Source organism: Centrocercus urophasianus, unplaced genomic scaffold, assembly GCF_019232065.1.
Source record: "Centrocercus urophasianus isolate 14NV4802_14NV808 unplaced genomic scaffold, USGS_Curo_1.0 seq_14, whole genome shotgun sequence".
In the NCBI taxonomy this organism is placed as follows: domain Eukaryota; kingdom Metazoa; phylum Chordata; class Aves; order Galliformes; family Phasianidae; genus Centrocercus; species Centrocercus urophasianus.
Genome location: NW_024884586.1, coordinates 51,739,868 through 51,767,325, shown reverse-complemented (window position 1 = coordinate 51,767,325; position 27,458 = coordinate 51,739,868). Strand labels below are relative to the sequence as shown.

General features: G+C 45.9%; 1 protein-coding gene across 3 annotated transcripts in view; it reads left to right on the top strand.

Moving 5' to 3' along the window:
* The window catches only part of LOC122158030, a 105,148-nt gene that overhangs the window by 64,087 nt on the left and 13,603 nt on the right, over positions 1-27,458 (top strand). For 2 of the 3 annotated variants that reach the window (XR_006168111.1, XR_006168112.1), the window contains 2 exons: positions 21,973-22,086; positions 22,407-22,501. Coding sequence is in view for 1 of the 3 variants with exons in the window: in XM_042814341.1 (XP_042670275.1) it covers positions 18,171-18,287; positions 21,973-22,087; positions 22,416-22,501 (318 nt within the window). In the remaining 2 variants the exon portion in view is untranslated. Of the gene's footprint in view, positions 1-18,080; positions 18,288-21,972; positions 22,088-22,406; positions 22,502-27,458 lie in introns of those variants that run through there. The other variant, XM_042814341.1, reaches the window with a different exon arrangement.

The window sequence follows — 27,458 nt, the reverse complement described above, 5'->3', positions numbered from 1 at the left end:
GCTTCACAGAGAGGATATCTCCCTCACGCTGCTGACGTGCCTCATTTTTTGGGTGCTACCTCACTGCTGAAGGAAATGAACGGGTCATTTCAATGCCCTCTGGTGCCCCTGGCTCCTGGTAGGTGTGATGAAGTAGCTAAATGCTCACACCAGTGACGTTCCTGCCCTGCTGCGGTTGGTGAAGGGGAGTTGGGTTCCCCTGGCGCAGCTCTTTGGCCATCTTGGAGCGGCACCTGTAAGCGCTCACTTTGAGAGATGGCTAATGTGCTAATTACCCGAGTCCCAAAAATGCAAGCTGTAAACAAATGAGGACTGTATTTATAATCCATCAATTTTATGACCTTCTGATGGTGATGATATCAGTGGAGTTTACATTGGGAGCCCTTGTACTCCTCCAGGGCAGCTGTGCCCTTATGTTTTAGTTACAACTCGAAGAAGATTTTGCTGATTTACTTTATAGTAAGCGTGCTTAGGAAAAATATTACCTTCCCTAAACAGCTGAGCCCGTTACCAAGTCTCATTTTTAAATAAGGAAAACACAGGGACTGTCAGTACCTTGAGGCTGTATTGTCAGGTGACGGGCTGTTTTGAAAACATCCATGGCAGAAAGTAATGACTTCAGAGCAAAATATTGTTCTCATTGGTATAAGTTGCCGTGAGACAAATCCCACACCCTCTGATGTCAATGGAAAGACTCTGTTTGACTTCAAAGAAGGCTGGATCAGGCTCTAAAAGAAAAGTTGCCATCGTAAAACACCACAAATGCTTTATGGTTCATGTGCTTAAAAATCCTCTGCTCAACGGTGATCTTCTGCACAGTTTACCTGGCTACATGCAACTTGGAATTTTTGTGTTTGCTTTGCAATGGGTTTATGACAGAAGAATGCCCGTAAAGTCTGATTTGTGAAGTGTTAAAATGATGTCCTGGAAAGCCACGCCGTGCCAAAGTATACAAGATGCCCTGTAATACCTCAGCTCGAGGAAGGCTGTCCAACTTCCCCGATGTTACTAAGTTCTCACAAAGAAAAACAATGCTGCTTAACCATAGACAGATGTATTAAAAATAGCTAGATATTGTGCCCTTGTTCTTTTATTGGAGTCATTAGCTTTTCAATCTAAATTCAGATTAGAGTTTGAGGACAGAACTGTTTCCTGCGTTTTCCAAAGCTTTCATTTGGGCAACTTTTGAAAGTGGGCAGGATGAGGGCCCTCAGTGTCCATGGTTATGAGCCCCTGGAGCTGAAAGCCCAGAGATAACTTTATTAGCTCCAGACCAGCAGCAGATGCAAGCTATTCGGCGTCACTTCTTTCTCTCGGTGTTGCGCCCTGCTCTAAACCTGGGTCGTAAATGGGATTTGTTTCTCAGGGTTGTTTAGGATGCGGTTGATGGGAGCTCCATTTTGTCCTGTGTCGTATCTCAGTGCCCAAACAGCCGAGAGGGCCTCGTTGGAGCCCTGAGGCTGGACGATCCTTGAGGTCACTCACCAAAAGGTGCTCAGGAATGCTCCTACAAGTGAGTGCTTTGCTCACACAGTGCAGCTTGGGGACACGTTTCCCTGCCCCCCGGGATACGTGGCTTCCCTGGGATGCAGCATGGAGCAGAGGGCTCTGAGAGCCCCTGGGAGAATGCTGCCCTCAGCTCAGCAAGCTGAGCCTTGGCGGCCTGTTTGCAGGGCAGGCAGCCGGCCAGACAGCTGGATTGCCATGGCAAAGAGAGTGTCTGGCCTTTTTAAAAGAGAAGCTTGCCAGATTTATGTGCGGGAATGGATGTAGTCCTTCTGGAGTTGACGCGGCCTAATGAATGAGATGGGGAGTAAAATACTTTCGACTTACTATCAGGGGTTAACGATTCCTGCCCTCTCTGCGCTCCCCTGCTCACGTTTTCCCCCTCCTCCAGCCCCAGTCCCCCCGCTGCGCCTCCATTTCCCCAGCAGTGGCACCACCTGGTTTGTTTTCAGTGTCAGGTATATTACAGACTGTCTGTCAGAGGTTAACTGCCACGGCTCAGCCTGTTCCCATGTTGGACCTGATCGAAATTCCCTCCCTGCCCTCGTGCCTCTTGTTTAGTTTCCCAAAGTGTAACGGTACGTGGAGAAAGCGGGTTTTTTTGGTCTCTTTTAGCTGTTTGGTGGTCCAAAGGATTGCCTCTCTGCTCATTCGTGGTCTTGGGAACCCACTCTGTACCTCTGCAACTCTCCGCCTGTGCGCTGGAGTTTGAGACATCCCACAGAGCAGCGATGCACTGGAGATGTGGCACAAAGGGACCTGGTCACTGTGGATGTGGGTTGGGCTTGGGGATCTTGGAGGTCTTTTCCAACCTCAATGATTCAGTGATTCCAGGAGGTTTTTAAAAGTCACCTCGAAAAACGTCATCTGACTTGTGAGCTCTCCTTGGTAGTCACTGGCAGAAGCCTGGATCCAGGGCTGCTCAGTGGTCTCAGTATGGTGCAACACACAAACGCATCCTCTCGGGGAGAATGAGGATGCCTTACTGCAAAAGCCTTTAGGGCCAGGCTAAACCTTTCCATGTATCAACTCACCAGTGTGTGAAAGGAATATCAGTATGAAACAGCTTGATACGACTCCCTTGTACATGTGCACTGGGATAGAGAGCTTTATTTGTATCTTCATGTGCTGTTTTGTCCTTGGGCCACTACCTTGTGTTGTAAATCATATCATAGAATGATAGAATGGCCTGGGTTGCAAAGGAGCACAGTGCTCATCCAGCTCCAACCCCTGCTGTGTGCAGGTCGCCAACCAGCAGCCCAGGCTGCCCAGAGCCACATCCAGCCTGGCCTTGAATGCCTGCAGGGATGGGGCATCCACAGCCTCCTTGGGCAACCTGTGCCAGTGCCTCACCACCCTCTGGCTGAAAAACTTCCTCCTCATATCGAGATTATTGTCTGCGAGGTTCCTTTCTCTGCTGGTTCTGCAGCTGGGAGCTGTGTGATGAGCAAGGGACTGGATGGTCCCAGCATTAAGGCCTTGTAATGCTGGCTGGGAAAATGGAGCAGTTCCCAGGTGGGGCTGACCCTTAACTAGACGTTTCCTGGGGGCCACTGTTTGTATGCTGATCACCTTCTGCATCCCTGACTTATGATCCTCCAAAATCTGATAGGCAGCACCACAAAGGACCACCAGCAGCCCCTTTATTCAATGCGAGCGGTGTGCTGAGTGCATGAAGTAGTACATAATGCTAAGTGCCGTGAATAATCACGCCCAAGGCATATCGAATTGGGCTCTGAAAATTAATGGGCACTTTTGACCTCCTGTCTGTGTCTCAACTCCTTGCCTATAAAATGGGAAGTGTGCCACTTTCCCATTTTTCAGGCTGAAAAGTAATTAATTAATAGCGGGCAAGCGCTCATATATTACACTGAAATGCTCTTTAGAAAAACCTAGGGAGAAATTATCAATCTGGCCTTCAGAGCAGAGTTTGAGCTGCAAAAGAAGAGACAGAAAGACGGTGCATAGTGAGGGGGAGCAAAATACTGAATAGCTGCCCATTCATTCAGCACTATTCACTGGGTGTGAATAAGATTACATAGAAATGGCCTGAAACAGTGCTGTAATTAAGGGCCACATCATGAAGCATTGCACAAGGGAGCTGTAGTGAGATGTCTGCTTCTCTTAATTTGCTGTGCTGGATTTTGAAATCTGAATGCAAATTTTTTTTTGAATGCCATTTTAAGTGGGGTTCCTCGGGGCAGAAAGCTTTTGTTCAAATTGAGGTCTTGAGTTTGATTAGCCATGAATTGCTTCCCATTAGCTTTTCAGTCTCTCAAATGAATGAATTTGTAGAAGGCTGTGCCCAGAAATAACACGTTCACCAATACAGGTACAAACAGGGCTTCAGAGAAAGAACCAAATTGTGTGAATTTGGAGAAATGCCTTTTATTTATATAGCTTTAGTCACTGAATCAGAAACAGTAACTTATGTCAAGTGACTCAGAGAAGAGGGCACATTCCTGGATTAATAGTTACAGAGATCAGCTAAAATCAAAGCTATAATTCAAGGTTACTTATGTAATACACTGGATAATTCTGGTAAATCGTAAACTGCAAAGTCTCAGTGCAAATTTTTTGATGTTAAGGTTTTATTTTTTTCCAAGTGATGAAAAGAGGATCCAGGATACAATGAATTAATTGTCAACTACTAGAGTTAAGTTTCCTAACTGGAACAGTAGGCAAAAGGATGGAGCTTGGCAGTGCGGAGCAGCGTAGAGGAAACATGTTCTTAGCTCACAAGTATCAACAGAACTATAGTTGGGAATAATAAACAATGCTGTTGTTGATGTGCGTTTTGCAAAGGTTAGGGTTGATTTTTATCGCCAGAAATATTTTTCCTTGGAGCTGCATTTGCTGCTTTTTTCCAAGTATTTTGCGTTGCTTATTAGCCTCTGGAACACCAGAGCATCTCTAACATCACTGAGTGTCTCTTTGCCAAGTTCCAGGAATAGAAGAACAGCTACCAAGAAAGGTCGTTCTTCTGATATTCCAGCTTGCACAGTGAAATGCAAAGCATTTGAAAAATAAGTCTGGGAACTTGGCTAGCGCTCCTTGGGGATTACCCATCCGCAGCCCATCGCCTCTGTTGCAGAGCAGATGGCAGAACTGAAGTGGGTAGGTTTCACGAGCAGAACACGGGCTGCTGGGCTGCTTTCATACGTCCCCACCGAGGAGCACAACATCTCACTCGGATGGTGCGTGACATCAGATTGTCCCCTGCCATCTTCCTGCAGGCATGTGGCTACCAGACGCTGACTCACGCACACATGAAGAGGAGCCCGTTCCCATCTGCTGGTCTTGTGGTGCCGTCAGTTCCCTCAGACCAAAGCAAGCCACTGCTTAGCATGGGACACGGGTCCCCTGGGCTGCTGCCATCTGGGCTGTGTTGTGATGACAAAAGACAGGACGTGTGACCATCCTTCAGGTCTAACTGCTATCCAGAAAACAAGCAGGGCTGTACCCCTGACAGGAGGTTCTTTTAATGCTTCTGTTCTTGATCCCTTCTGAATTTCTTTTGTACTTAGGAGTGCTTGGCAGGCTAGGAGCTAATGCAAATTACTTTCAAATTTATCCTGATGAATTTGTAAGTTTAACACTATAGGCTAAGCACAGTGCCAACCAGACCAAAGATGTGAACCGGGGTTGTAGGTAAGCTCTAGCTGTTGTTGGTTTTTTTTTGCCTTACTTGGACCCATGCGGATGGATAAGGGTTATTCTTTGGCTCACAGAGTACGAAGAAGTGCCTTCAACCTGGATAGCAATGCAGCAGATGCTCTAAAGGGAGAAAACAGTTAGGTGAGCTGAAGGCACTCCTTTCAAAGCACCACTCTTTGTGTTTCCATCCCAAAGACCTTTGCAATCCCAGGGAAAGACTCTGATTTACCTCTGCGGTCCTTGTGCCCTTTCAGTTTGAGTAACAGTGCAGGTTTTTCCAGACACCCTTACATAACATGGAGGTGACCCATAACTGAACTAATAAATATGACTGGCTGAGCTCCTGGAGATCAGACTACACTGTCTTGGACAGTTTTACCATCAGTTTTGGTAATGTCGGGGTCCTGACATTTTCTCCCTTACTGTTATTTCTCTAATGTTTAACCAGCCCCTCATTAAGCATGAATTGATAATCATTTTTCATGAAGCTGCCTTTTTTTGACCCACACAAACAATTAATAGTTGTTCTTAGAGCTAGAGTATAATGCCTTGCATGCAGCTGCCTTTGATTATCATGTTTTGGAGGCTTCTCTATTATTTTGCCCTCTCAGGAAAGCCTTACATGATGTTGTAGTTCCAGATAGCACTGCATAAGCTTTGTAAGCCTGAAGGAACAGAGCAGGGCCAGTTGTCAGGAGCTGGAGGCCGCGGCCCTGTTGTGTGGCTGCTTACTTGCCCAAGATTGTTGTCCAGGAAAAGCTGAAATTCAAGGGCAAGGAAGCGGTGAGGGAGTTTCTGCTGATGGATCTTGAGTCCTGGTGACCACTAACACGGCTCTTGAGAGCAAACCATCCAGATTTTTCCTTTCTCCATGTTTACCACATTGTTGCATAGGGCTGTGGGTGTAAAACTGCCAGCCAGGTAGCTGGGGGATGGTGTGAACTGAGTGGGTTTGCTGGTGCTTGGGAGCACAGTGCCTCATTTTGGAGCAAGCATTTGGGATTTTTCCTGTGTAAGGCCTGGAGCAACCTTGTTGACTTGCAAGACTGCCATGAAAATCATCTGCTTGAATGTTTTCACTTGTTCATTTGCTTTTCCCTAAAGCGCCTGAGTTTTAGTAAGCTTTGCCAATCGTACTGAGGCTTCCATAGAGACAAAGGTGAAAGTCTGAGATTGTCTTCTGTATTCCTCAAGTGAACTCCTTATTCTTCAAGTGAAGAGGCAGAAAAAAATAGGGAAGTGGGCCTGCACTTTTGGGGATGAATGAAGGAGAATCAACACGGCCTGGTGCAACGTGCAGAGCGGTGCAGAGCGACAAGTGACGTGTACCCATCACCAGTTATTCCACAGCTGCATCCTTCTCTATTTAAAGCAACTTGCTGAGAAGTTAAATTCCATTTCATTGTTACAGCAGGTTTTTAAACTTTGCTTTAGATGCGTTACATAGCGGTTTTTTTTAAGGACGGCCTTTCAATCCTGAATCTCCAAAGGGGCTTTGCGGGTTGCATTGAAATAAATGAGCACTCGGACCTTACAGAGCTGATGCTCTCAGTAGAGCTGGTGGGATAATTTCCTTTTGCATCAGTTTTCAGATGGCTCAGTGGCTGCTGATACCCAACGAAAACAGTATAAGAAAAGATACTTCCTCATTTTAAAACAAAAAGTAAGAAAACGTTGAGGAAAAGGATTTTCACTTTCCTCTAAATTTTTCAGGGAAAAAATAAATAGTTTCCTGAGTAGCTCCAGCTTTAACCAGTTCCTTTAACTGTCTTGGTTTGTCGAGTCAAGAATATAGGCAGCGAGGATTCTTGGGTTCTTTTATTGTTTTTTAAGCAGGCACACGCTCACAGAGATCAGCGGTGGACAGAGGTATGGACGGAGAAACTCTGATGCATGCATAGATTTGGCAGATACAATTTTAGCCACCAAAGAGCTTAAAACTACCAAGCAGTTCTGTCAGCTATAGAAAGCCAAATGTATTTTTAAAAAAATCTGATATTTTAAGTGTACAAAAGCCAGCACACAGCTGGCCAAACCTTCAGAGGTGCAGTTTAGCTTTTACAATGGTCAGGTTAGAGCCCCAAGCCGGGGGCCTTTGGGTGCTACCAAAATGTAGATATTAAGATCAGTTTCTGGGCCTGGGCACCAAGGTTTGTTACAACACTTATTTATTACCAGTCTCATATAACTCATTCCTGGTAAACAATGCAGGTTTTATTATGTGTAAGTAATAGGAGACCTTTGCTTTTTTTCCACTAACAAACATGCCGTGGGTAATTATTCCTGTATTAAAACGACATGTGGACATATTTGCGACATGCAACAGTTCCATTTCTTTGAAGAGAAGCATTATTCTAAACAAAGTTAGCCACCATTTATTTCGAGGGGCTCTTGTGTTTCTGTGTTCGAAACCCTTTGTGGCTTTCCTTGTCTATTTGATAATCATTAACATGTTCCGTCGTTAACCTTCAAGAAGCTCTGCTTGAAACTTTATATGCAACTTTTCAAACATTTGTCTTGCATTGCAGACTGTGGTTTGCTGGGGCTGTTTTTATAATCACTGGTGGTAAAATCAGGAAGATGAAAAATGGGTGTGTATTGAAAAGCAGTGTATCCAGCATTCTAGGTCTTAAATTAGAGTGATGAGCATAAACGCTGCAAACAGAGCTTTTCCAACTCGATTGCAATTATATTTGAAATTACCTACAATTACCAGTGACCATCTCAAAGCTAGAAATTAACTTTGTAGGCTCTCCTCCAGATGGATCAGCTGTTAAACGTGCCGTCTTGTGCAGCTGAATGGAGGGGAGGAAAAAGAGGGAAGAGCTGCCAGAATGGCAGCCATGCTCACTTGTAGCTGAAACTTGTGCTGTTTGCCTGTCATGGAAGTGCATGCTTTCCCTTTCAATTAAACCCATACCACTTTTTCAGATGTAGTTTGGGAAATTGTGGCTTCGCTGACATTTGTGGGCTCCAACCTTGGAAGCCAGTGCAGAAACTGTGCAAGCTGACAGTCAGCTGCCGTAGAGACCCTACCTTTTCAAACAGACAATCCTCCATATCCCCTGTATGGCTGCTGTGCAATCTGCAGAATCTCAAATGCAGAAGTGAATTAATGCAAGCAGGAAAATGTCTCCGAATGCCCTTCCCTGGCTCTCACATGGGTCCACAGTGAGATCCCTTCTCGTGTGCAGCTCGGCGAGCTCTGCTGCTGGAAAGCAGGCTGTCCTTGTCTCCTTCCCCATGTCAAGTCCTAAGCAAAAGGTTATGCTTATGGCACATCTACTTACTGCCTGAGCAGCTAGAAAGTAGGATTTTCTAATTCCTGCTCTGCCTGATGAATTCCTGCTGTTCAACTGGTCTTTGTAATTCATTTGACTAGCTCTAAACCCATTTCTTACATGGCCACTGTGGATAGAGACGTTCAGACTTTTCTCCCTCTTCCTCCAGAATCCACTGGTGCACAAGTGTGTTGCCATGGCTCCATGACTGTCGTGGGCTTGCTGATTTTCAGCTGGTGGAGCAGAGGGAGGTATTTTGCTCAAAGCATCTCAGAAATGCTTGTGATTTCAGTTTCCAACATGACTCTGAGCTGGGGAACGAGAACGTGCCAGGAGTGTCAGTGACAGCTTTAGAAATGGATTGTTTGCATAAACTTGAAAACAGTACAAGCATAAATGTATTTCCTTTGTTTAACTTTTCACTCTTGTTTACTCGTCCCTGCTTCTAAAAGGCTTTGCAAGTAAACTCTGCAAATCTTTAAGTTCTGCAGCCATCACTGGGGGCTGGGCACTGTGGGATCACTCCTTGGGCCTGCTGGGAGCCAAGGCACCAGGCAGGGCTGTGAGGCTGGGATCCACCAACCATCCAAACCAGGCAGAGGATTTCACCTTGGACCAGTCTCAAAACCTCATCTGCAGCCACTTGGGGTTTTGTCGACACCCCAAAGCCAGCATCCGTCCCTTTGGTGCTGGTAGGACGCAGCGAGCCTCAGCCCCTTCTAACCATGGTAAACAGAAGCTTCTATGGCTTCTAGTTTTCTTTGCGAAGGAAAAGCTGCTTGTACCGCAAGGTTTGGAAGGAAATAGCTCTTTTTTAGTCCACCAATGAAGTGTAGATGAAGGCCTGGTCTGTGCGTGTTGAGGGGGGAAGAAAAATCTTCAACTGTGCAACAGATGAAAATCCAGGGCTCCTGCTGTGTTCTGTGACAGTTCTTCCCACTTTTATCTCGTCTGTCACCTTGTTAAACCTATACGTGTTCTTTCTGAAGGCATGTAAATTTTGGGTGCTGGTACTGGTGGATGACATTTAAAAGGCTGCTAAAATTCCCAGCTTTCTCCTTGCCTCCTATGGCACCTCCATGGGATGTGGGGCTGCAGCTCCAAAACCCGGGGGTAGCACTGCAGGGAAGGAGAGAAGCAAACAGCAGGCAAGGCTCTGGCTTTGGGGCTGCCAGTGAAATAAGGAAGGGCCCGGCTTCACCATCCCATGGCTGCACACACGGCCGGGCCTGGCACTTAGGGACGCGGCATAGTGGGCACGGTGGGGATGGGCTGATGGTTGGACTTGATGATCTTAGAGGTTTTTTCCAACCTCAGTGATTCTGTGCACGTATTTCCTGCAACTGCCACTTACCTATGGGAGGAAAGCTTGAAAGCCGGTTTAGACAGAAGTGTTAGGGCCCCGTGCATGTCCTGCGTGGCTTTTAAAACCGGGGCAGAGGAGAAGCAGCTGTAGTTGTGCTCTGGAGCATAAAGAACAGTGTTTTATAACTGGTGGCTCTTCCAGGACTTGCAGACAGCCCCTGTGGGGTCTCTAAAAGTCAATGAAGAAAATTGTCAGAAGGCTCAGATTCGCTCTGCGGGAGTCCAGGCCTGCACGTGAGTGTTTGCAGGGGTTGTGCAGTTCTGGTGTGCTGAACACGACTTGCTCGAGGAAATAGACCTGACATTGCAGCTAAGGCTCTGCACGAGCATGCACAAATGCCAGATTTTCTTGGTTTTCCAAAACGTGATGGACAAATTAATTAAGCCCACGTTGGCAAAAAAAATACCAGGCAGCTGGACTTCTATTTAAATAAATAAGAATAAAGTGGACGTATGTGGACCTTGCCTATTCTGAAAATAGGGGCAGTAATCATGTGCCTTCTGCCAGCCTAGTTTATTTAGGCAAAAAATGTGTGAGAATCAGAGCAGTTTTCTCAGTGTGTGTGCGTGGAGACTGGCATGAAATTTGCCTCGGCCGAGTCCTTCAGGCGCTACCACATGCCCGATTTGTCACAGAGTTTTGTGCTTAATGAGAGAGAGTCTGCAGTATAACAACAGATCCATCTGCATTTTTTTTCTTCATTGTTTTTAGCCTATCTCCTAGGAAGAAAGAAGGATTTATGCGGTCATGCTCAGACTGTTCTGCTGTGTGCATCCCTGCTTTCTGCCCCATCGCTCTCTACCTATAAGCCAGTTTCACTGTAATCTGAGAGAATCCCATTGGATATTAGGAAAAATTTCTTCTCAGAAAGAGTGGACAGGTACTGAGACAGGCTGCCCATGGAGGTTATGGAATCACTGTCTCTGGGGGTGTCTGAGAACCGTGGAGATGAGGCACTGGGGAACATAGTGGGCATGGTGGGAATGAGCTGGGGTTGGGCATGGTGATCTCAGAGGGCTTTTCCAACGTGAACGATTCTATGATAATCTCAAAAGTAATCAGCTTTAACAGGATTGATGCAAATATGCAGTCAAGCATTGGAAAGAGATCTAATTACTCCTCCCAGCACAGGGAAATCTAGACTCAGCCCTTACTAGACATCAGGAGATGGAAAAGAGAAAGAGAGGCTGAGAAGGTGAGATTACCTCCCTTCAATTAAGGAGGTACTTTTGTGTGGGTTCTCTACTCTTTAATGCAGTGCACAATGGAAGATGGCTTTCTTTCAGTGGGAGCCCTCTCTCCCATGCTGATTCTCTGTTGTTTTATACAGGGGAAGTTCACATTGCAGGCAGGATACAGTGAGCAGCCTGCCATCCACAAAGCATCAGCATAAAGGGTCCCAGGCTTCCTGAGGACCAGAGCTCAAAACAGCTGCTCCTTCTCTTATGCATGCAGTGTACTGAAGAGAGGCAATTTGCAGACTGAGGGTCAGCCTGGAGATCTCCAGACACTGCAAGGCAGGCAGTCCTCTTGCATAAGTGTCCCCAGAAAGTTCAGACCACTGACAAGTCTGTGGGACTGCTCGTGCCAGTAGGCACCCACCACTGTGCAAACTCTTGTCCTCAGGAAATGAATACTCCTACCTGCCTTAAGTCCTATTTGCAGAGCTGTGACTACTCACTATTGCTCAATCTTGCAGGAAATCATTATCTGCTGGCAACATTTTACTTCTCTGAAATTGTCTCTTATAACAAAATGAGCTCTGCAACCCTCTTGCTTACACGGGTTTCGGTTGATGTCATTACCTTTCCCTTTTCTTTCAAAGATTGCAGAGTTACCAACAGTGCGTGTTCAGAACAAAGCCCTTGGAGCACACTATTAGCCCAGTTCATGTACTCAGGAAGATGTTTGCATTTCCACTAGCCTACGGACAGCAGGGAGGATTTTACACATCTGTAATGCATGTGGCCGCCCTGGATCTTTTCCTCAACTCCCAACCCAAGTAGCTGGGGTGGGCTGGATGCTGAGCAGCATTCAGACTTTGGTGAGCCTCTAACTCTTCTCATTCTCCTGGTGTGTTGCCTTCTCTGCTAGATGACAGCTCCAAAGGACAAAGCTTTGTCTAAGCTTGGATTGTGCATAGGAAGGTAGAAAGCCCTGTCGCTATCAGAAAGTTCAGTTGTATCACTGCTCAAGAAGGGTAATTAATGTGAAACTCCTTTTCTTGAGCTGCCTGGTAGGCCCACATTTCATCTTTGTTCAGGAAAGCACTTAAGCATGTGCTTAAAATTAAGTGTGCTGCTGACTGGAGGCCTTGGTCATTGAATATGCTACTGGAAAAGTATCTGGACCATACATTTGTCTGCCTAAAAGCCCTGTTGTTTCTTCTTCAGTTCTGATGTAAATCACTTCTCTCAAAAGCCACAGTTGTGGTAACTGATTTTGATAGGCGTTGCGTATTGCAGCTATTGCTGATTTTAAATAAACTTATAGATTCTCAGTACATCTGCAAACGAGACGTAGCTTGGCTCCTTTCAGTGGTTTAGTGTTTTTTTTTTTGAGAAATTTCTCTTTGAACTACCCATCTGCAGGCTTTTTACTGTCTGTGTGGCCATCCTGCAATTACCTGTGGGTTTATGATCCTTCTCAAGAGAACAAGTTGGTTGGATAGTTTGACGAGAAAGAAAGATGGGGGTGATAAAATGTGGCAGAGTATGATATCAGTTACAAGTGTTAAAGGAGAATCACTCCAGATCTACACTGCTGTAGCTTTGCTGTGGATCCTGCTCCATGATTTGCCATAAGTGGCTGTTTCAGTATTTTTGGAGTTTAGTCTGCTGGATAAAATTGTACTTTCAAGGATAGAGTGCCTTCATAACTGCAGTGAAGGGAGACTGCCATGTGCGTCTCACTGGCAAAGTAAACGGAAGGTAAATCTGTGAGAGTGTGAGGGAGAAACTAAAACGTGTTTTGAAAGGGTTTATGGCTAGCAGTCTATCTCCTTAACTCCTGGTTCAGTGCTGGGCAGCAGTAAACAAGGAAGGAGCCATAGTTGCCTCTGAAATTGAAGTGACCGTGTAAAGAAAGGTTTCAATTCTCCAAAGCAGTGGAAGATTTTGGGAACCTGCTTGCAACACTCAGGAAGGACTGGGAAGTTCAGGTGAGTGGTCATGAGCTCTCGGAAAACCTGATTTCTGTAAGATGGAAGGCAAAGAAATCTCCGCGTCGTCGTTTTCACGTAAGATGCTTGTTCATAAACACCATCTCTGATTATTCCTGTGCAAGGTCTCATGTTCAGTTCTGTGAAAACACTTCAAAATAAAGAAGAGAGAAATGTAGGAGCTGAGGTGAGCACACACTGGCCATTGTGAATCACTGGTGTTGCCAAATCTGAGGCCAACAGAGAGCTTGGCCTTAGATCAGCTATTTTCAATAGTGCAAGAGCACAATCAGTCTATATTTGTGTTTAGTATGTAATTACCATTGGCCCTGCATGCATATAATTAACAGTTTGACATTACATCCTGCTGGATTGACATCTGTAGAATTCAGAAAGGGCTCAGGATCTCCAAAGAGCAGTTTTGTTTCAGGTCAGACGTGATCCGATCGTCTAAATTAAAGACACGTCAAACCACATGAAAAGTTCAGGACAGAAGGTAACCACACAGGACGTGGCATGTGAGCCAGGTAATCACAGCAGTGGAAGGAACGGCCACACCAGTGAGCCCTCCTCCTCTGCAGGCTTTGGAAAAAAAACGCTCCTTTTTTTTGTGTTTAATAGGAAATAAAAATTAGTAAGTGCAACTCCTGGCTGCAAGGAAGCACAAATAAAGCAAAACAGATGTTCATTAGCTAATCACTTGCAATTTTTTTCCCCTCTTGTTCTTCATGGAGGAAAAGAAAATCGAGCGTGTGGGAACTCGCCCGTTGAGAAAACAGTTGGATCTTCAGTCATTTATCTGTTTCACCTCTGACTCGGTTCAGGCCTCCATTAAAAGGCAGGCGGGGTGCTATCAGAAAGAAAGGTCAGCGGGGATCACTTCAGATGCTTTTCAGCTGGGGTAACCCTGGAGGCTATCCTTGCTTTTGTGGGCACGGAGAGTCGGCTAAAAACAAAACAGAAAACCAAACAAAAATCCAGCGAGAGCAGCGGAGCTTTGAACTGCATCACTTGTGTTTGTCTTATTCCTAAATTGCAGTGTCATTTTAGTACAGTGCTCGTTATAATCACATATGTACATCAGGAAGTGTGTTTATTACAGCGATACCAATGAATCCCAACTGGCGAGCTGCTTATTTCCCAGGAAAATAACACAACCTTCCTTCCCTTTGGATCAATACATCATTTTCTTTTTCTCCCTGCTTACGACAAAAATACATGCAACTTTGTACTTCAGCCAGTGGATTTTATCATTAACAAAATTCTAGTACGTAAAGTCAGCAATCAAGCTGTTTATCTCCTTTGTAACAGTGTTATTACATTAGGTGAAATTAAAGAAACTCAGCTAGCGCCTTTCATGAGTGGTACTTGCTTCATGCTTTAACAGCCTTAATTCAGCAGTGTTAATTTTAACACACAGTACTGGTTCCTAGAAACCTGGCGTTACACAGTAGGTTGGGCAGGTACAGGTTCTTGCCTAGCAGACCTTACCAGTCACCATCTCTGTCTTAGTGTGATATGAAATCTGGCTCACTAGGAGCTGGTTTACTTGGGAGTGTTGGTCTGCGATAGTGCAAATGGTCGTTGTCTGTAAGGGCCCAGCTTGGTTTGGGTCTTATTTTCCTTGCATGCAGCAGCACCAAGCTTAGTGGTCATTCTGGAAATGAGCTCCCCAGCCCAGGCCAGCCTGCAGGATGTTGCCTATATGGGGGAGTTTCCATTGAGGCCGGTGGATCTACCATTCCTGAGGAAGGCAGACATCAGGAGAAGTCACCGTCAAAAGGAACAAGGTGGCAACCTGAATAAGCTGTGTGAGCCCAGGGAGAAGCTACGCCAAACCAGGATTAGACAGTGGGCTTTCAAAGCGAGAGGCAATGGGGTTTACCTATCTGGGCACCAGTAAATCATTTGATGTTGTGTTTTTTGCTCACTTATCACATAAATTAAAGAGTTGAAGAAGTACTGCAGGACACTTTGAAGAACCGTCTGAGCGACAAGGAGTAGCATAGAAAGGAAAAGTATCTGGCTGGGTATAAGAGCGCAGCTCTTGAAGGATTCATCTTGGCGACGGATCTTATTTAATATCTTCATGAATGACCTTGGCACAAAACACAGCATGTTGCTGAAGCCTGCTGATGACACAAAGTTGGGAGGCGTGCCATACGGAAAGAACTGGATGACCTTGAAGACCGAAGTAATAGAAATGAGATGAAATCCAGTAGTGCAAAATGCAAAGTCATGAGTTTAGGGAGTAATCCGAATTTCCACTATAAACTGGAGGCTCATCAGCTGTAAATGACAAAGGAGAAGAAACACATGTGTGGATGGCTCCGTCACAGGATGAGGCTCTGGTAAAGGTATGCACAACTTCAAATATAGGTATTTCTGGGAGGTATTTCTTCCTCTAGAAGGTAGGTGTGCTGTTTCCCAGAAATAGGCAAAACCTCATTTGGCAGCCTGTGGACAGTTCAATTCCTTTTGTTCCTGAAGCGTGAGTCTGGCTCATGTGGAAAAGGACAGTGAAGATGCTGGAAGACTGGAGAGCTTGTCCTTGGAGAGAAGAACGAAAGAGCTAACTTCTTAAAGAAATGGAAGCTGAGGAGAAGGTTGATGGCTGTACATCTACACATCAGAGAATAAAAACAACACCCAAACAAGCTATTTAAGTTAAAGGACACGAGGCTAACTGGGTACAAATCGGCTATAAATACACTTTGCTGAAATCAGAAGGTGGTTTGTGACTGCGCAGAGCAACGAGGCTCTAAAACAGCCTCCTAGTAGGAGCTGGGGACAAATAACTCCTTGTTATAAGGACAAACTTGGCGTGTTTGTGGGAAAGGACTGTAACACCAGGGCTTTGGAGGTTGTGTCCTGGGAAGTGCTGAGCCTTGAATATCTTGGCTTTCAGTGGGATTTAGTCCAGGAGTTGTATCAGAAGCTTTTTTTAGGGATAGAAATTACTCCATCTGGAGAGGACCTTGTTTTCAGGGGGCTAAAGCTCATGATATCTGATAGGGGCAGTAAGCTGGTCAGGTCTCAGGGTGCCTTAGTATTTATTCAGGTTTGTATAGTTACAGGTTGGTGGGAATCAGATTTTTTACGTTTGGACACACTTAGTGTGTCTGCGATTAATTGGTTCTGTTAATGAGGGCTGCACTCTGCCCTGTGGTTTCTGTGTGTTGATTCTGAGTGTAGTGTGTATCTGCTGGCTGCCTGCATCGGTTTATGTTCCTGGTTGTCTACATGACCTGATTAATACTTCTAGGTTAATGCAAATGCAAACAGAGACCACTGGTCTCTGGTGGCTAAAAACTGGAGTAGCAGTAACAGATAAACATCAGTATTGTTATTTTCAGCTGCTAGGCAAAAACAATTCCTTGTCTTTTTTGTATCCCGTGTATCACAGAATAGTAGGCGTTGGAAGGGACAACTGGAGATGCCCCAGGCCAACCCCCTGCTAAAGCAGGCTCCCTGCAGGGGGCTGACAGAAAGCATCCAGGTGAGTTTGTGTATCTCCAGAGAAGGAGATGCATCGCCTCTGTCCCAGGCCCACCCCTGTGCTCCAGGCCCCCAGCATCTCTGTGTTCTCTGCAGCAGTTCCCTATCTGACTGGAACTGGGGAGCCCAGCAATGTATCAACTCCAGTTGATAGAAACTGAATAACTATCCTCTAAACTGTGTTTCCAAAGATGGGTCAAAAACATACGTACTGTCCAAAAAATAACAGTGAAAGAGAAACAGAGAAATGCAGGCTCTGGAAAAGCTAGCAGGAATGTCCCCTCTGCTCCTACCAAGGCAGATTCCACAGGTATTATTGAAAAGTTAGTTTTGACTTCAAAAGAGAAAGAAACGAATGAGAAGAAGTTAGAAATAGTGTCAGAAAAGGAGATTTCTCTCTGTGCCTGCAGCCCAGTCCACTGACACATCCCATGCAGGTGCCTGGTCAGATCCCTGCAGCTGGAAAGTGGGTGGTTGCACTGCTGTGCCACTCACAGGGGCCAATAGGCCTCAATTTCAGTGGCTTTTTCAGGGTTAAAATTGTGTGCTTAAGGGCTCCCTGGATCAAAGCCAGCGTATTCTACCTTGCACAGTGCAATTCCTGAAAGCCTTGTCTTCCCATGAGCCCATCCCTCCACTTGAGAGTTATCAGCTTCTCAGAGCTGTTCAGGATGTATGCTGTTTTCTGGTACCTTGCAGTTTGCTGCAACAAGGTGAAAAGGAGCTTGTGTGAATTCTGTTCCCATATTTCACTTCTCCACTGTGAGCCTTTCTGTAGCATAGCCCAGCACATCTGGCCACTTCTCATAGCCCTAGAGAATGCGTGTCAGTTTAACACTCAAGTCTCTTCTTTGCTTTGCTAGCCAAAGTGCTGAGCTCCACAAACAGATCTGAAGGGATGGTTGATGCAAAGAGCAAATTGCACGTAATGGGAAGGAAGGAAAGAAAGAAAAATCTGCCCAAGGAAGTGATGGAGTCACCTTAGAATCATAGAATCATAGAATCACCAAGGTTGGAAAAGACCTAAAAGATCACCCAGTCCAACCGTTCACCTATTCCCAATAGCTCCCTACCTTCCCTGGGGGTGTTCAAGAACCGTGGAGATGTGGCACTGAGGGATGTGGGCATGGTGGGGTGGGCTGGGGTTGGGCCTGGGGATCCTGGAAGTCTTTTCCAACCTGAATGATTCGATGGATCTGTGAAAAGCCAGAGAAGGTTTTTAGTCAACAGGTTTGCTCTCACTGAAGTACGAGCAATTAGCATTGTGGGCAAACACATTTATTTGATAGATGACAATTGCAATGATTTAATGGATACTTACATTATGTTCCTCTCAGTGTATCTGGAGAGGAGGCTAAAGAATGTGGATTAGGTAGTGAATCAGGCTGGATGACTTTATTAGGCAAGGCTTCTGAAATGAAAAATCTGACAATAAGCAATGAAGCTGGATGGTTCAGTCATCTGGCATTGCCTTCTTTGCAAGTAAGAGAGCCCAATCTGCCCAGCCAAAGCTCTCTGTGAGCAGAAAGTGAACGTTTTTCAACCCTTCCCTTACAGTTTCTCCCAAGTGAAGGACCTACCAGAAGCCTCTCTTGGAAAAGTTAAGGAGACACTAATTAAAAGTATACTGTATGTCCCTGATGAGGGACTGTTGACAAAGAAGAGCTAACTCCACGAGTCACTGGAGCAGCTCCTTACAAAGATGCAAGATGTAGCACATCTGGTCTGGAAATCACCTTCATTCCTGAAAGACCACCGCTTCCCTCCAAGAGACACAACAGAGGGCACCAAGAGGAACAGTGAGCCTCCATTTCCTCAGGTTAAGAGGGGTGGGACAAGGAAAGCTTTTCCTGTGCTAAAGAGACCGGGGTTTACAGGGCTGCTGCAGCAGAGAGGGGCAGTGTATCCACTGCTCTCTTTGCCCAGGGCATGTTGGCTTTTCATACAGGTTTTGATTGCACCCTTCATTAAAAGAGTCATTCCACCCTCCAAATTAGGTGGAATTCAGCACTGAAAGAATCCAGCCCGAGTCCCAGTTTATTTCTCCATAAAACATCTGTATTGTTCTTCCAGGATGGCTCTGCCAAATGAGTCCTCAATAAACCCAAAACCTGGCAATAGACAAAACGCTCCAAAGCGCCTTTTTAATATGGAAAAGTATCCTGCAGTGTCGCAATCTTCCAGTGGAGACCACCCCCTACCCCTGAGAAATGCAGCATAGCACCAGGCCCACAATTTGCCTGGGGTCGAGCAACAGAGCTGGGCCTTATGCTGGTTTACTCCATCCAGAGGGTCTGCCCTATAGTTTCCTGTTTCTTTTTTTCTCATATTCTTTTCCTAAAGGTCCTTAACGTCTTTCTCCTTATTTTTTTTTTCCTGCGGATGGAGGCTTTGCGAGTTTCTTTTATTGTTAGCTCATTTGGCAGGAGCAGCCGAGCAACAAAAGTGTTTTATTTGGAAATAGTTGAGGGGGAAGTCGGCAGTGTCCGAGCTGCACGCTGATTGCGTGAGCTCTGGGAGGTTTTCACCTCTGCTTCTAGGCTGGGATTATCTCATTTGATTTCATTGGATCTGTGCGCGGCGACAAAGTGGGGGAAACGAAAGGTTGGTGAAGCTTGCCTTTGTGTCACAGTAGAAGCTTTTAGTTATTTGAGTGCTAAGTGTTCTCTCTCCCTCCCCTCTCTGTGGACTGAATATCAAGCAAAATTCTACTTAGCTGATTTGAATCAATGAGTGGAATGTGACTTACACAGCTTATTTTCCAACACAGAGGTGATCCTAAGAAGCACGGGGAGATGCCTGTATTAGCTATGGGGGAAAAACGTACCGTGTGCGAGGCACTGATGGCTGAATCTCCTCCCTTTGTGCATCACACTCGCAAATGCTCACTCTTTTATGGCCAGCAAAAATACATGCTATCATTTTGATCTGCAGCACTGCCTATGCCTGTTGATTTCTTTCCAAATCCATAAGACCCCCTTCACAAGGCTCCACTCATCAGAGATTAAAGGCTCCACTCAGCAAAGACTCAAAATAAACCAGGAACAGCACTCGCTAATGCTGGCACATCTTTTCCCTTTTTTTTCCCCCTTTCTTTGAGACCCAGTCAGTGCCGTGCCGAGGTTTGTCTGTCCTGAAGTCCATCTGTCCTGCTGTGCAAGGTGAGGCCAAACCAAAATAGCTCAGGGCCAGATTTCTAAGAATTCAGCACCTCCTGATGAGGGCCAAGTCAGTAAATCAAGAGTGATCTTCATGTGGCAAGGGGGGCATCGGCGTGTCTGTCTTCACAAGGCATGTTTGATGGCTCAGCCGAGGCCAAGGAGGCCCTCAGTACCAGCACCAAGATCAGAGGCACTGTGGCCTGGAAGCAGGTTTTATAGAATTACGGAATCACAGCATGGCCTGGGTTGCAAAGGAGCACAGTGCTCATCAGCTCCAACCCCTGCTGTGTGCAGGTCGCCAACCAGCAGCCCAGGCTGCCCAGAGCCACATCCAGCCTGGCCTTGAATGCCTGCAGGGATGGGGCATCCACAGCCTCCTTGGGCAACCTGTGCCAGTGCCTCACCACCCTCTGGCTGAAAAACTTCCTCCTCATATCCAACCCAAACCTCCCCTGTCTCACTTTAAAACCATTCCCCTTGTCCTGTCACCATCCACCCTCACACACAGCCGTTCCCCTCCTATTTATCCTCTCCCTTCAAGCACTGGAAGACCATGAGGTCTCCCCACAGCCTTCTAATTTCCAAGCTAAACAATCCCAGTTCCCTCAACCTTTCCTCATAGGAGAGCTGCTCCAGCCCTCTGCTCATCTTAGTGGCCCTCCTCTGGACCTGCTTCAAGAACTCCATGCCTTTTACTGTCCATAAGACCATCTAGTTTTCAGCCCTTCATTTTCCTCCTGGCCAGGTGTGTTGAGGCTGTCAGAGCTCGGTGCAGACAACATCTTCTTGCAGCATCTCCATGGAATATGGAGCACCTGTGTGCTGGGCTCTGAAGGAACCAATCCTGGCCCCAATAGCTTCTCCTGGGCTTGGAGCATGGAGCACTGTTGCACCTTCGAAGCTTCCCCAGCCACCACCTGAAAATAGTTTCCTACTTCACTGGGGACTCAGTAGAGTTAATTAATCAATGCTTTTAAGTCAACATGATGATAGAAAGAGCTGTTTACCAGATAAATACTACTAGCACCCCGTGGTCGTTTGCAATTCAAATGTACTATTCCCTGCAGGGAATGACTCCTGTCATTGCTATGTGTCACTGAGCTGATTAGAGGGCTGTCAAGTGCTTTCCACCACCAAAAAAAAAACAGACTTGACACCAGACGAAGCACTTTCCCAATTAGTTGTTGGGTTCTCCGCAGCCAGTCCCCAGATCACAAGTCAGGCCTCCAGAATGCCAGGAGTCTTTTAAAAATCATGGGATGGTTTTATTCTGCAAATGCTACTTTTAGCCCTTAGCATGTGTTCAGGCCACCTCCTGAGGCTTTTTTTTTTTCTTTAGGACCATAAGGACGGCAGACTTTTTTCTTAAAGTGGTATTGCCAGATAGAGCAGCACATCAGGAGCTTGGGTTTTGCATAACACCAGGGAAGATTCACAGGAAAATCACAGGAGTTGGCAGCAGAGAGCTTTTCCTTCGGAACGGGCTGGCACGGCTCGACGTGCAGATGTTCCAAAGAGCAGCTCCTTCGCTGGTGCAACTCCAGCTTCACCAGTGCCAGGGGATGGATGCGAATTGAGAGCTGCTGTGGATCTGCCACCCTCAGGTTTCAAGGAGCACGAAGCTGGTTTGGTGCCTCAGTCGAGATACGTGCCAGCTAGTGAGCATCCCTGGGAGCTGCTCTCTGTGTGATGGGCAGAAGGGAAGCTGAACGCCTTCCTCCCTGCTCTTCATCACTTTGGGGGTGCTGGTGCACAGTGAAAAGCCCCAAGGCTTCTGTTCAGTGTAAGTATCCAAGGAAGGAGGGAAAGATTTCAGCACGGAAAACTTGTGCCTTTCCACCAGCTTTTGCATCCGAACCAGCACAGCTTGTGTCTGCTCTACTGAGTCAGGCACTCAGGGCACCTGGAAAGGAAAGCTGGCTTTAGAGACAAAGGTCCCGCCTTGCTTTTAGGAGGGAACATTGGGAGCCTGGGGCTTCTTCTATTTTGGGGACAGGGTGGCTTCTGTGCTGCAAAGACTGCCTTCTGCATCTCCCCTGCTGAAATCTCACATCACAGCTCTTCCCAGGGTCAGCCTGACAGCATCCATCCCATCGGCACACAGAAAGTACGGCTTTTGGAGAGGGGAACATAATTTTAAAGTTGGCCTGAGAAACCTCCATCTAGTTTTCAGGGTTCCAGAATGTTGTTTTATTAGGATTACAGTCTTGTTCTTCTTAGGTTTCAGCAGGCGTTTATGACTGTTACAACAGGAATGAAAAGCTGGGGCTGGAATCGGCACTGCTTTCTCCTGCCAGGCGCAGGGTTCACGGTAGAGGCCAGACATATGTCTTTCTCCCACAGATGCTACTTTTTTTTCTGGATGAGGAGGTGAGCTCGAGCCTCTCCCTGGAAGAGAGGGCTGGCAGCAGCGCTGAGCTGGGATGTGGAGGCTGCACAGGGGCCCATTGGCTGAAGGTAATTGCTGTGTTGGTTCACGTTGTTCCCCTCTGTCCTTTGCAAAAAGGAGAGACCAATGGACTTGTTTGTGTCTGGCACTGGAGGTTTGTGTTGCTCTCCTTTCTCCCATGCCCCATGGACATCCTTCTAGGTTGGCAGAGGGGCTCGGTGAAGGACAAGTAGGCCCTGCCTACAGACTTCCCTCCCCTTTTTGTCTCGTTTTCCTTTCCTTTTTTTTTCTTTTATTTTCTTTCTTTTTTTTTTTTTCTTTTTTTTTTTCCAGCATGCATTATTCCAGACCTGATGTCATTCACCTATCTGAGTTTGTCCCCATGCAGGTCAAGACTTCTCCTTGAGGGCACCTGAACCGGAGTTACGTTCCCTATCTTTGCAGAACCCATGCTGTCTGCCTCTGGGAGGCAGCAAGTGGAAGGTAAGGGCTGGAGCAGCTCTCACGTGGGACACCACAAGTCCCCTGCTGTCCTTTAGGTCTTGGCGGCTTGGGGAGCTCAACCCCTTTTGTGTTCCCCAAAGAAGGAGTTCAGCCTACCCAAACCATCCTGCGTGCAGTGAAGAACTCAGCCCTCCTCTAGGGTGATCCCTGGCTGTGGGACAGTTGGACCCTCTGCACAGTAATAATTAGCAGACAAATCCTGCTGACTCGGGAAACTCATCTAAGGGTTTGTTTGTGTGTTTGTTGTTTTTATGAGAAGGTCCATATGCCTTTCAGATTTTGTTATTTTCAGAGTTGATGATCTGAGGAACAGAATGAAGAGCTGACATTGTTGGTTGTTTTCTTGGCCTGCTTTATACAGCAGATGTATGTTGGTAGAAGGGCTACAGCTCATTACTTTATTTATTCTGGTGGAGTTTTGTTGAAAAGACAATAGGTCAGATCATGACACAGGAAGCAAAAAGATAGCTTTGGAACTGGTGGGTACTGTTCATCTACCAGTGCTCCCTTCACACGCTGGTCAGAATCCAAGAGGTAATATGGGAATTTCTGAATGTACTTAAAGTTTATGAGACTGCCTGCCTGAATGCATGCATGTGTGTGGAGTGGAACAAGGATCCCCAGCATAATACTTAATCAAAATCCAGTTTTACCAGTGATATAAGACAGATAAAGCACTAAGTACAGTCCTCAGGATCTGCCCCTTCAGCTTATGCACTGCACGTGGCATACACGAAACCTGCCAATACACATGGTGTGGGATTTACCCTGAAACCCTGAAGGTGTCCTGGATTTTCCAAGTCAGAGCCTTGTTTTAAATCTTGCCTGGTGATGTGTGTATTTGATGGTCTCAGGAGCAGTTCTAGCTCAGTGCTGGTTTCTTTCTAGGGTATGAAAATTCTCTTTAACATACAGTGCCTTTTGAATCTGATTCTTACTTGGAAATGTGTGCTTGCTCACGTTATTTAAGAAATGGGCAATGGAGTTTGAGCCACAACTTTATCAGCAGACAGCACAGATATCTGAGTGTTTGCTGCACCGTGCGCCTTCTTTCAGCACTCTCTTCCTGCTGAATAGCCAACATCTAGTGGGGTTTTATCAGGTTTTTGAGATGAGGACTCTCTCCCTTTTGCTAGCTGAGATCCCCATAAATAAGAACAAGCAACCTCATTTTCTAACTCTGTTCCTAACGTGATCAAGGTGTAGCCTCGGAGTTCTGGTGCTTCTCTTGGGGTGCTGTTTGTGAACTCCTCTACCCTGATCCACAGAAATCCTTATTCCCTCCTTCCTCCCAGCCATAGTGCCAGCGCTGAGCTTTCGTTCCCTCCCCCCTTCTGCTGTCACCGTATTGATCCTCGAGGTGACCCCTCCAAGTCGTAGATCCTCCTGACTCCCCAAGGCAGCCTGCTGAGCTGGCCTTTGCCCAGTTGTTTCTTCTGTTCCCTCTGCACCTTTTCACCAGTTTTCCACTCGTTGCATTGATCTCAAATATGAATGGGCAGGGAAGACTTCAGGAGGAAGCAGTCACTAGTGCCCTACACAGCGATAATGACATCTGATGAACCTATTTCTGTCTGAATCCTGAGTAGTAGGCTGTTCCCCTTTTCCTGGTGTTGATGGTGTCTTTTAACTCTGCACCTCAGCAAATATGGTTAGAAATGCTCCTACATTTTGCAGCAGTGCTGGCAGAGGCAGTGTTAAATGCAGTCATTCCATGGCTGATGTTGAGAATTCCTCCAGTAACCTCCCTTCAGATCAGTTCTTCTGTCAGTACAACTTGCTATCATCTCCATTTTAGCCAATTTATCATCCCCCTTACAACACTTGTCTTATCTTCTCCAGTTTAACTAGTAGTTCTGTGTGCCAATATCAGTGATATGAAATGATATCTGGGTAGAGTAGCCTGGCACAAATGCTTGTCATTGCCAATCCCAGATCCAAAGTTTGTCCCTGATGTCACATTATCCCACAGCTTTCTTTATCCTTCACCCAGTATTTCATCTGAAGTTTTGCATAATATTGACACTGGTGATGTCACCCTGTGTGTGATCAAGTCCAGTCATGCTGAACTCAGGAGTCCCTTCCAACTTGGGGTATTCTATGATTCTACAATTTTCTCCTTAAATAAAGGCACTGCATCCTTTTTTCTCTAACGCATCAGTTTCAGTACAATCGATCCTAGTATCTGATTTGCAATTCCATGTGTTCCTTCTTGCACTGTTCACAGCTGGATTGACGTTACTTCCTCCCAGCTCAACCACATTCAACATTTCAGTTTGTTGCGGTCAGTTTCTGTATTTCTCCTTGAACTGCACACAGTCTGTGCCGTACCAAACGCAGCTACAATGGATCTTTACCTTTATATGCACACAGTTTTTCACTTCTTTCCTGACTACAAATACAACGGGGTTTTCTGCAGCCAGGTGGAACTCTCCGCTGCGTCCACATTGGCAAAGAGAGGAGCTGAATCCAGGGCAACCCTTCTGACATGAAGGTGAGCCTGTATATATGTACATACAGGCTACCTGCTATTTTCTTCTTCTCTTATTCTATTATTCTTCTTCTCTTATTATTTTCTTATTTTCTTCTTCTGGAATGGATGCCCAGGGAGGTGGTGAAATCACCGACCCTGGGGGTGTTCAAGGAAAGGCTGGATGTTGTGTTGAGGGACATGGTTTAGTAGGAGCTATTGGGAATAGGTGAACGGTTGGACTGGGTGATCTTTTAGGTCTTTTCCAACCTTGGTGATTCTACGATTCTATGATTCTATGATTCTTGGGGATGCTTTTGCAAAACGAGGGGAAGGTTTGTTCTTCAGCTGCAGCCTTCTTTGCTGGTATTTTTTACGCCCTTGTTGCAAAGAAGTAAGACACAGAACTTTTAAAACGGCAGGGCTCAGAGACTGTTGGAGCAACGCTTGGCCCCCAGTCCTCCTTCTCTGAAACAGGTGAGTCATTCTGGCTGATATTAAAAAGAAAACAATAAAACTCTTTCCCACACACAAAGCAGCCCTGAGGCACACGATTAGCAGGAGGTATTTCACTCCTGTGGCTGGAGTAGGGCAGCACCTTCAGCAACTGAAGCCACACTCTTACAATAGGAAGTATTTAATCATCTTTGTAACAGAATGTAGTGCTATCTGTACTTTGAGCAAAGCTTTTGTTATGCTAAATGTTATTCACTGGCTTTGTTCTCAGAATATATGTAAGTGTTGGCAGGACCAGCGACCCATGTAACTGTAATGCAGTGGGTTGCTGTAAAACAAATGAGAGCAATGTAAGGTTTAGTTCAGGCAGTCTCAGTGAAGGTAGCACTGGTGAATCTGGTAGCTGGAGCTATGGGTCCTGTGTAGGACAAACTCCACACCTGTCATTTTCCATTAGGAAATCTGCTGGAGAAAAATAGTCTTAAAAACATCTGGGTTGTTTTTCCCTATTTATTCCATTTTTTAAGAACTTTTTTAGCACTTTTTTTTTTTTTTTTGCTTGATCGCAGAAGAAACGAGAGGAGTGAGTTCCTAAATGCATTGATTTCTATGTTGTTGGGGTTTTATTTGATTGTTTTGTTTTGTTTTGTTACTTTCTTAGAGCTAAAACTTGAAAATGTTACTTTCAAAAGTGGAAATGTGAAACCTGAAAACAAGTTAGCTAGTTAAAAAGTGGGAGTCCTTTCAGAAGGGAAATAGGCTTTCTCATACATCCATGAAAGGGGAGTTGGATTAGATGACCTCTGAAGCTCCCTTCCAACTCTACAGGTTCTGTGCTTCTACGTTTTAAAAATCACTCCTTCCAGAGGAGGACTCACCTTTCTTAAATGAGAAAAAGGAGCACTGCCAACAGTTCCCATAGTAAGATGTCCAAAATTTTATTTATCCATAAAGCCTTTCCTCTGGAATTAAAAAATCCCATTTGGCAGGAAAAAAAGAAAAAAAACCAACACCCCAAAATGACTTTCAGGTAAAATTGTTGCCTTCAATAAGTCCCAGATTTGCAGTGAAGAAACTTCAAAGTTTGCTTGCTTTTACCATTCAAAGTGTAAAATACTGCTTTGCACAATTGAGGGTGGCAGAAGTTGACCTTAAAATTTGCTCGAATCTCTGGCCACACGACATTTCCTTCTGGGCTATTTAAACACGCAGCTGAAACACAAAAGCAGAAGGGTGTTGGTTTTTTTCTGACCTCGGAGAAACGTGAGTGAAACGTGAATGGTGACAGGGAGTGATTTTATAGGAGGTGCTGAACCTGCTTAATCTGTCTTTTGTTCAGATTTTAACGGGCTGCGTGATGTTTTATTTATGTGTTGGCCTGTTACTCTCTAGCATTGTTCCATGGCAAAGCATCGGGACTGAGAGGGGTTGGGGTGACCTAAGATGGACCAGAGATGTCCTTTGGCAGTACTGTGGTCCCTCAAGTTCTGTGCTGTGAGAGTGGTGAGGTGCTGGAACAGCTGCCCAGAGAGGCTGTGATGCCCCGTCCATCCCTGGAGGTGTTGAAGGCCAGGTTGGATGGGGCCCTGGGCAGCCTGGGCTGCTGTGAAATGTGGAGGTTGGTGGCCCTGCATGGCACAGGGGGGTTGGAGCTTCGTGATCCTTGAGGTCCTTCCAACCCGGGCCGTTCTGTGTTTCTCTCCCAACAACATGGCTGCTAGAGCCCACATGAATGGGGAATACCTCCATTCTGGGCCCAGAGCCTCGTGGGTAAAGATGAGTGTCCATCCTGCATATCCCATTTGTACGCTCAATGGCGTCTTAAGCAGTGGCAACTGAGGTAGTGATAGGCGAAAGACACCTGCTTTAAATAAATACAGTAATCTGCCCAAAGCTCCCTGAATGCACTGGTGTTCAGTGAGGGCCCTGAACCTGCAGACATACCTATGCTTAACAACATAATCATTAAAGAACAGAAACCTTTCCTTCTAATCCCCCTCATACAGAACA